This window comes from Lipotes vexillifer, unplaced genomic scaffold, assembly GCF_000442215.2.
Source record: "Lipotes vexillifer unplaced genomic scaffold, Lipotes_vexillifer_v1.1 scaffold1842, whole genome shotgun sequence".
Classification (NCBI taxonomy): Eukaryota; Metazoa; Chordata; class Mammalia; order Artiodactyla; family Lipotidae; genus Lipotes; species Lipotes vexillifer.
The window spans coordinates 211,770-221,581 of record NW_006777470.1 but is presented as its reverse complement, the minus strand read 5'-3'; the positions used below and the strand labels follow the sequence as shown (position 1 = coordinate 221,581).

The following is a 9,812-nucleotide window of genomic DNA, read 5'->3' as shown; positions in this document are numbered from 1 at the left end:
TCCGGCCTCGGCCGCCGCCGCCGCCGCCGCCGCCGCCGCCGCTGCCGCTGCGGCCAAGGGGGCCCTGGAGGGCGCCGCGGGCTTCGCGCTCTCGCAGGTGGGCGACCTGGCTTTCCCCCGCTTTGAGATCCCGGCGCAGAGGTTTGCCCTGCCCGCGCACTACCTGGAGCGCTCCCCGGCCTGGTGGTACCCCTACACCCTGACCCCCGCCGGCGGCCACCTCCCACGACCTGAAGGTACCGACCTCTCTTTGAACTTTCGTTGTCCTCCCTGCGCGCCTGTCCCAGCCCGGTCCGCGCTGCCTTCCACCGCAGCCCTGGGACCCCCGCACCCTCAAACGCGCTGTTTGGCCGGCTTCCTCCGTCCCCTGGCTTGCAACTCCTGCCCGCGCGCTCTGTTGCGCTGCTAGGGAATCCAATCCCACTTGGTGAGAAAAGAAATGGAGTTGGAGCCCGGGGCGCGGCGCTTCCCGGGAAAGTGGCCTCGGGCATGAATGGGGAGGCTTCAGGTGGCTGGGACTGGGGACCTGGCCTGGATGGAGGGAGTGACCCCAGCGGCCCCAAGCTGGAGGCGAATCTCCGCGGGCCCCGGCGAGGGAACTGAGGGAAAGAAAGGAACCGGCCGTGCTGCCCACTCCGGGTCTCCCTAGCCTCTCCTCGGGAGAAGGTTGGATGCCAGGGTGTGGCGCCCCTCTTCTGGCCCAGCCGGGAAGGAGGAGGCCCGCGGGAATGGGGAGGCCTCGAGGCCTGGGGCCAGAGGCCGGCGCGGCTTGAGCCTGCCGCTCCCAGGCGCCAGGCCTCGCTGAAGGCTGTGTCCGTGTGCGTGTGTGTGCGTCCGTCTGTCTGTCTCTCTCCAGCCTCGGAGAAGGCCCTGCTACGAGACTCCTCCCCCGCCTCGGGCACCGACCGCGACTCCCCGGAGCCGCTGCTTAAAGCCGACCCGGACCACAAGGAGCTGGACTCCAAGAGCCCGGACGAGATCATTCTGGAGAGCGACTCGGAGGAAGGCAAGAGGGAGGGCGAGGCGGCGCCGGGCGCGGCCGGGCCGAGTGTGGGAGCGACGGCGGCGACGCCGGGCGCCGAGGACTGGAAGAAGGGCGCGGAGAGCCCGGAGAAGAAGCCCGCGTGCCGCAAGAAGAAGACGCGCACGGTCTTCTCGCGCAGCCAGGTCTTCCAGCTCGAGTCCACCTTCGACATGAAGCGCTACCTGAGCAGCTCGGAGCGCGCCGGCCTGGCCGCGTCGCTGCACCTCACCGAGACGCAGGTCAAGATCTGGTTCCAGAACCGCCGCAACAAGTGGAAGCGGCAGCTGGCAGCCGAGCTGGAGGCGGCCAACCTGAGCCACGCCGCGACGCAGCGCATCGTACGGGTGCCCATCCTCTATCACGAGAACTCGGCGGCCGAGGGCGCGGCGGCCGCGGCCGCGGGGGCCCCGGTGCCTGTCAGCCAGCCGCTGCTCACCTTTCCGCACCCCGTGTATTACTCTCACCCGGTGGTCTCGTCCGTGCCGCTGCTCCGGCCTGTCTGAGGCCCGAGAGGGGAGGAGGAGGGAGCACCCGGCCCCCTTCCCAGACCCCAGAGGAGACTGGGCCGGGCCGAGGGCGCAGAGACGTCCAGCGGCCTTCGGGAACCGGGGCTTCGGCGCGCGGCTCCGGCCTCCCCTCCCCCAATCTGTAGCGTTTTTGTAAGTATTTGCAATTCATTTTCGTGCAATTCACCCCTAATGGATTTGAGGCGCTTCCCCTCTTACTTTTGGTTTGGGTTTATATTAAGAGAAAGCAGGAAAAAGACAAAATTTCCAGGTCAAATATTTCGGATGAAAGCTTTTGCAAAATGTGCCACCCTCCCCAACCCCTGCCCCCAGTTTGCCTTGCGCTGTGGCTTTTTGGTTTTTATTTTTACGGAAGGAAAGTAAGCGCAAATCCTGAACCCCTCTAACTGATTCATTTTCTATAGAACTATTTTCAGGAGAGAGAGAGAGAGAGAGAGAGAGAGAAATTCACGTTGTAGTACTTTTATTTCTGGATTTCTGGGTGTGGTTCTTCCTCTCCACTCCCAATCAGATATTCCCCAGTTTTCAGAACCTGAGCAGCCTCTCATAAGAACCCCGACTCAGGCCACTTTTCTCTCCCCGGCAGAGGTCTGTCGCAATTGACCTCTTCATCTGTCCTTTTTGGGACCGATGAATTCTCTAATTAAGTGTTTAAAGGGAAAAGATGAGGCAGCCCCAAATCAGACTTCTGATTATTGAAACAACTCCACATCTGGCCTGGTGTGGATGGTCGTATTTATTAGCAGCCTATATTTGGGGAACTTCATTTGTTGGTAAATTATCATTAATATTACCATTATTACTTTGTTCCCTATTTTGAGAGAATATTTCAATATTAAAAAAAAAACCTTATCTTTTATCCTCTCCACCTACCGTTTCGTTCTGCAGTAACTGTTGTACTTTTGACCTGTGCAATATTGAACAAAATTTCCTGAGAGCCTGCTTCTTCCTCCACGGAGAGAAGCAGACGTCTTCAATGTATAATTCCGGTCATTCGTTTATGAGGAAGAAATTAAGAAGGGGAAAGGGGGGAAGGAAGGAAACAAGGATAGGTAGCAATGCTCAAAGGAGTAAGATAGGCATACCGGAGCGCTTTAAGTGAAGGACAATCAATTTAGGAGAATTTTAACTTATTTGATAAATGTACAGATTTCTTGTAAAGTTCACCCTCAACTCCTCAGGGCTCCTTGCTCTGCCACCCAATCTGTTTTCTTTCTGTCGGCTACACCTGTTGTTCTGCGATAGTTTGTCCCTCCCACCCATCTCCCTCCCTCCCTGCCCGGATTCAGTCGCTTTTTAAGAAAAAGAGGGAAAAAAAATCACAAAATATTGTTACACTTAATGTTGTCGTGAAATGGAATTAATTAAAAAGAAAAGAAAAGCGAGGCATTTCCTGTTGCCAGAGTGTGTAACTTTGGACGATTTTCCGCAGAGCAGGTGTCTGCGAACTCTCTTCTGCCTCGCTCTCTGGCTGCCTCAGCAATGGCCGAGTCCGACCTGGACGCACATCCCTATAATCCAGGAGGCGGCGGAGACAGAGGCGGCTTTGTTCGCGACCAGATCCGCTCTCTCCGTACCGTACGCCTCTTGAAACGCCCTGTGAGCAAGGGAAGAATGCAGGGTGGAACGGGTGAGGACCCGGGCTTATCTAGTTCGCGGAATTGAGCGCAGCGACAGCCGCGAGCTCAGAGACCGCTGGTATTTCCGATCGCAGGGCAGCAGCCTCGCATTCCGTTCCCAGACCGCGGGGTCCTTTGGGAGCCGCGAGCTTTTGGGCAGAACATCCCTGAGCACTCACTGGGCCTGAGCGGGGTCGGCTCCGGCTGCCTCCAGGGTCGGGGGAGGGAAGAAAGGAGTGAACTTGGAGTTTTGCTGCGGCCCGAGGCAGATCGCGATGTCCAGCTGGGAGAGGCCAGGCTGCGAGCGGGCGACCCCAGGGAGGCCAACCAGCCCTAGGGACGGCGGCTCCCAGCTCCGGGACAGGGAGGCCTCCGCAAGCCTGGAGCAACTGTGGCTCCCGGGGCGGCTCGGGTGTGGGCGCGGTCATGGTGAGTCTAGTGCCGGGGAGCAGAGACCACCCGACTGCGGCGGCGACAACCGAGAGGACTTTGCCTCCTCCCGGCCAGATCCTTTTCTGTGCACCGCGCCCAAAGGCTCACGGGCGCAGGCTTTCTCTGGGCCCTGTACCCCGATGCCGGCAGCCGCCGGGAAGTGCAGCGCTAGCGGTTCCCAAGCTCCTGCCGGGCGCCCGGCCTCCGCGCACCGGGTGGGCGGCCTGCCGAGCGCGGCGCTCCCGGAGCTGCTCGAGAGCGCGGGCCCGGAGGGCGGAAGCAGGTGCTTGGGCGCCCCTTGCCAACGCGGCGCGACTGCCTGCCCTAGGGCTTGGGGTCTGCACGCCCAGCTCCTGGCAGGGCGCGTTTGAAGCTGGGGAGCCGAGAAAGGGGAGACGGTGAAGACCCCTGTGAGCACACCCGCGGGCGCGTCCGCTGGGGAGCGCACGCGCTCTCATTCCCTCTCCCAGAGCTTTACAGTTACAGTTGCTCAAACCCAATCCACGCGATTGATGCTTCTGTGGCTGGAACGTCAAGTATCGTTTCCTAGGGATGGGAAACTGCCTCCAAATAAACTGGCATGTGCAGTTATGGCGAAATTTAGCCTGGACCTCAGTGAAGATGGGTCTCCCTTTATTTTCCTCTGGTTTGGGATAAAAACGAGGGCATGTGTCACAAATGAAAAATAAACAGAAATTCGGGGTCCAGATATGTTGTTCCTTGTGTTACCTGCAAACACAGTGATGCCTTTTACTGTTGGCAATACTAACTGTGGGACAGGCCAATAACAGCTCATTAAAAATAATGTTGCAATAGCAAACACGTTCTTAGAGTTTACAGCCAGAACACGATGTTATCAAGCGCCAAGAAAATACTTCTTTATTTGTGTTTGGATTCTAGAAAATGGTTCTTGACTGACCTGGTCTTTACAAAGTCGAGAAATAACTGGTTCTCCACACGCACAGTTTGTTCTTTGTCCTGCTCCTGCAGCCTCCATTTCCCTCCCTTTGAGGACCCCGTTGCCCTAGGCCGGTGAGTCCCTCCCAGGAGCCAATGTGAAGCCCTGGGGGAGGAATGTGGCTCGGCCGTCGCCTGGGACTGGCGGTGATATGAACCCTAGAAGCCTGCCCAGGCGGGAAACGTCTGCTTTGCTCCCGTCGGCTGGCGGTCATGGTATTTCTCACAATGCAAGAGACAGGGAGCACGGAGCATCCTAGGCTCTACTGCAAGCCTTCGTGTCAGGAGAGGCCAAGACAGCACTTAGATGGAACTGTCACATCCCGAGAGCTAGCCCAGGGCCGTCTTCCCCCACACAGAGTGCTTCTCTAGGCCATGCCTCTGCAGGGATTGCCAGGAACTGCTGGAACTGCTCAGCAGAAGGGGCTATGTGGTGGAGTGATCGTACCTCCACTCAACTCCTCCAAGAAATCCCTAGGACACTGAGCCAACATCCCCGATTTCATCCTTTCATCTTCCCTCCCTTCAGATTGTGGAACCCAGCCTTCTCTCCTATCCTAACTTCAGATCCTTCCCTGTTGGCACCCCCAATTAATCAAGCCAGTGTAATGGCATCGGCTTCCTGGCTTAATCGTCTCTGCATCATCCAGACACGCACGCAAACAACATACAGGATACACTTACCCTCAAGGGTGATACGAAACACTCACTGCCCCCCCCACTTCTGTTAGACCTCCTAACAGACACCACATCCAGAGACTCCCAGGGCCCAACCTGTATATGTGTTTAGCATCACGTATACATTGTGATCACATAGCATCACAGCAGCACAGGCACAGTCAGGCACACTTTGTTCTGGGTGACCCTGGGCAGCTGGTTTTCTCTGACGGCCCCAGGCTAAGGCAAGCTGGGAAGAACCTTGTAGAAAGGATTGGGCAGGGAGCGAGGTGGTGCTCCTACTTCTGGGGCATGAAGCTGGAAATCCTCTGGGCAGAGATGCCTCATGTTCCCTCGTCACAAGCCACCTGGGACAAACTATGGGAGCCGCCATCAACCCACTTCAGACCCCCATATACCTATGGGCCAGGGCCTCATTCGGAGCCGGGGTCCTCACAGTGCTGGGTTTTGCGGCTCTGAGTGCCCGGGGGTGTCTCCGGGCCCTGGGAGACCAGAGAGCCAGCTCTCGAGCTGTTTCTGTTGGCAACACAGATGTATTTCTTTTATTTGGTAGTAAATAGAGCGGGTGTGTGTACATCAAACAAGAGCAAGACAGATATAAACTGCCCCACCCCCGCCACTGGGCCCTCATTCTGAGCCAGGACGTCCCCTGGCACGCCAGAGCCCCAGAGTGCGCTCTGGAGGGTGGGGCGGGGAGGAGGGGGAGGTACGAAGGTCAGTGGGGTTCGCTTTCTCGTCTGCAAGAGCACGCTGGGTCAGCTGCAGCCCGGGCGATGGGAGCTGGGGTCAGAGCAGTGGGGGCCTAGAGGGCTGCACAGCCTTCGACCTTCGGGAGCTTTGGCGAGAGCTGGCGTCGTAGGGCTGCCTGGGCCCGGGCCAAGCACTCCAGCTTCTACTCCTCTGCGCGCGCGGGGCACCTGGACTTCCCCGGAAAGGCCCTGCGGGGACCGGAGACGTTGCTGAGCACCGCCCTGCCCGCCTCCAAGGCTCCATTTTGCCCCACCCCTCGCGCTTGTCCACGCCCCGAGTCCTGTGACCCATCCAGGAGGCTTCTTCCCCTCAGCGATCCAAACTTAGAACGCAAAGCGGCTAGGAAAAGACCACTCCACTGGGTCACCGCGACGGGGTCAGGGTGCAAAAACCGTGAGCCCCATAGAAATCCCCACTCGGGGTCCAGAGCACAGCCGGGGAAGCCCCTGGGACGTCGCCCGCCCACACTTACACCGGGCCAGGCAGAGGCACTCCTCCGCCGCTCCTCGCGGCTTGCCGCCCACTCTCTGCCCATCTCCTCCCGCCCAGCCTACAGGCAGTCTCTGCCTTGTGGGTGCGAGCGATCCGCGAGTCTGGGCGTACGCGAATCGCGGTGTGCACGCCTTTGTGTGCACGTGCGCCCGTCTGGGTGTGCAGGGCGAATGTTGACCCTTTGGCCTCACAAATAGTCGGGGAGGGGTGCTGTGGGTGGATGGCGGAAGGGAGAAAAGGGCTGTAAAGATAAGTGGGCCTGCTATACTTTGGAGCCCTGCCTAGTGACTCGGACCCGGATCTTGAGTTGAGATTTCGGACGCGCCTGTTCCCGAGCTTGCTTCTCCTGCGGAAGTACCCTGGAGGCTTATCGGGTGGGGAGCCACAGCTTCTGGGGAATCCGGTCTCGGACAGCAGCGCAGCTGGGGTCCAGTTATCCGCCAGGGCTTTTCCCCCACCATTCTGCCTCCGGGATCCCGTAGCACTTCAATCGTGTGTCCGGGCAATTCCCGAGACAAGAGACAAGAGATCGCTGGAAGCAGCGTGAATCCTCGGACAGTTCCCAGGAGATGAGCCCTTGTACTCGCCCAGGTCCCTTCTTGGCTGCTGCTCCAGCCGATGCGTCTTCGCGGTGAAACTGGCCCAAATCTCTGTCGCCCGGGTTCCAAAAGGATCCCTTCTGGTTGCGGTGGACGGAGAGGAAAAAGAGTTGGGGGAGAGGTGTAGCGCGAGCGAGCGAGAGCACGCCGACAGCGAGTTGTGCCCATCATTTAGTCAGGAGCGACGAGGTGGAGTCACCTGGTGTGCCTCACCGGAGCGCTAAAGTCTTAAAGAAATAGAAAGAATCCCCTTCTCTCGTGAGCTCCTTCGCCGCCCTCGCCCCCCTTGGTGATGGAGTGCACGCATCAGATTTTCATCAAAGTTCTATTAAGTGAAACATAGGTTGCAGGGCACCCTTTGATTGAAACAGTTTAAATTTTAATTGTGTTTTTAATTTGACATATAGTTGCAGAAAGGAATGACACTGCGTCGCCAAGGGGCGGTCGATTTTCTTAATTTCTCCCAGAGGAATTGATGAGTCTATCAGGCCACTAGATTGGAAACCCATTAAAGCTCTCTGGTTAGGCTGTTAATTGGAACTTGATGGATGTGGGGAGGGGGGTGTTGGGACTCGGCTATGCTGATCCAATCTTCACGACTTTCTGTTTTCCAATAAATTACACAATTCATTTTCCAGCCGCAGATTACATAAATTGTACACCTCTGGGGCTCTCTTTTTCAAATAGGGAGCCCTTTTCCCCAAAAGCCTATTGCGAGATGTCATTTGCACCAAAGAACGAACAGCAGAGGCCCTTGAATGAAAATCGAAACATAATCAACATTTATACTTAGAAAATTTATTGAGATCATTTTCTCTGGTATTTCCTTATTTTAAAGTTTGGACGTGCCATATATCATAATCCACTCGCGTAAAGGGGGGGGTCAGCCTGTGTTTAATATTTATCGAAGCTTGATTCCAAGATCAAACTTGTTTATGACTTCATCTGTCATTTCGGAGGGAGCCTCCTTCTACTATTACCCGGCTCAGCCAGCCTATTTCCCAACTGCCGCAGAGAGGATCAATTTTTATTACGCTCCTCGGCAAGTTTGCTCTGGGCCGCTTTAATATTGAGCAGTGGCATAATCTCGGGACCTAAACTTTAAGCGTCCTTTCAGTCTCGCAAAGTTTATCATTCCTTGGAACCCGTTTATGCCTAATTCCTAGGAAGGGTGGGGGGCATCCCAAAGATGATGAGGGGCCTTCCTCCTGGGTAGGGGCTGTTGATCTGACTGGAGTAGGGCGGGGCGCAGCTATCCGGAGGCTTGGAGGCTGGGGCGGGAGGTGAGACTGAGTTGAAGAATTGCCAAACTTGAGGGCAGAGAGATGGGGTGTCTGTGGGTGGTGGTTCCTGAAGCTTAAGGTTCCTGGGAGTGCGTTTGGCAGCTGCGTTGAGCCCAGGAGAGGGCGTGTGGGCCTCTGCACTCGCCCCCATCCCTTCAGGGCATTAGGGACCCCCCAAATGCCCTGAAGGGATGGCGGGAAGATCGTGTCTTGGCCCTCTGGCCCCTGCCGTGGGACTGCTGTCTGCCCGAGGTGGGGGAGATCCTGCAGGTGCCCAGTTGAAGAGACTGGAGGAGAGGGGAGTCTGCCTGGTCTCCGCCACAGCCTCCCTGCCTCCATCCTGCGCCAGCAGCACCACTTCCCCGGCTCAGTTCAGTGTGTCAGTGTGAGGCACACACTAGTCGGAGCTCAGTGAACGTTTGCTGACTGTGTGTGACTGCGAAAGTGTTTACGCAAGCGTGTGCGTGAGGCTTCAGGCGTTCGTATCTGAAGGTGCACAGAGTGCCAGGGTGGAGGAGGCCGCACAGGTCAGCTCCCCAGTCCCTCGCCGTTCTCAGGTTTGGGATCTGCTTCTCCGAGGCCCACCCCGGAGGCCCAGCTGCTGTCTCACTTGGTCACTGCTCTGGCTGAGGCCAACCCTGTGGGCCCTTGACTCCACCCAAACACGTGCCCCCGCGGTCCCGAGATGGCGGGGGTCCTCACAGTCTACCCCGCAGCCACTCACAAGCTCAAGGCCAATGCATGCCCCGCCCCTCGCCCCTTCCAAAGAGTCAGGTATTTGCAGTGGAACAACCTCGGGCTTCAGTCTTGCTTACTCTGCTTGGGCTTTTTTTTTTTTTTTCTGAGCCTCAGTTTCTCCACCTGTACATTGGGGGGGGGGGTTACAGATCTGCACCACAGGTTTGCTGTGAGGATTAAAATGAAGAATGGTAGGATGCTCTCAGAATATTCCAGGTTGCCGGCACCAAGTATTTGCTAGCTCAGAAGGGTTCAACCAATGCCCTCCCCCTACCCCAAATCCTCTTTCGTCCCCAGTGGAGGGCAGGCTCAGCTCGTCCGGTCCGCAAATTTCCCGCCGGGTGGCTTCAGCGCGGGCCGGGAGACAGCTCCCACTCAGGGTGCTTGCGGGAGGCGGAGAGGTCGCAGACGGGTGAGAGGCGGGTGTTTGTTTTCAGGATGCTCCCTTCTACCCCCCAACCGTGCGGGAGCGCGCGGGACGGGCTGTGACGTGGCCCGGGAGCCTGCGCCGCGGCCCCGCAGAGGGCGACGCACAAATTGTATTTCAGCACCGGGTCCTTCCGGGTTAATGAGCTGACACCATGATTAAAGCTGACCATTTGTAATGTGTCTCGACCCCGCCGCCGAGCCCTGAAGAGGTTAATGCGGTGACGGAGGCCGGCACCTGCCCCTCGCGGGCCTGCCGGGCCGTGGCGCACAGCCTCTGCCCCCCC

At 57.8% G+C, this 9,812-nt stretch overlaps 1 protein-coding gene across 1 annotated transcript in view; it reads left to right on the top strand.

The window, feature by feature from the left end:
• The window catches only part of HMX3 (H6 family homeobox 3), a 1,689-nt gene extending 162 nt beyond the window's left edge, over positions 1–1,527 (top strand). Inside the window, 3 exon segments of the mRNA XM_007451110.1 lie at positions 1–2; positions 4–236; positions 857–1,527. The exon segment at positions 1–2 is cut by the window's left edge and continues 162 nt beyond it. Coding sequence (XP_007451172.1) covers positions 1–2; positions 4–236; positions 857–1,527 — 906 coding nt within the window.
• The last annotated feature ends 8,285 nt before the right edge of the window (positions 1,528–9,812 follow it).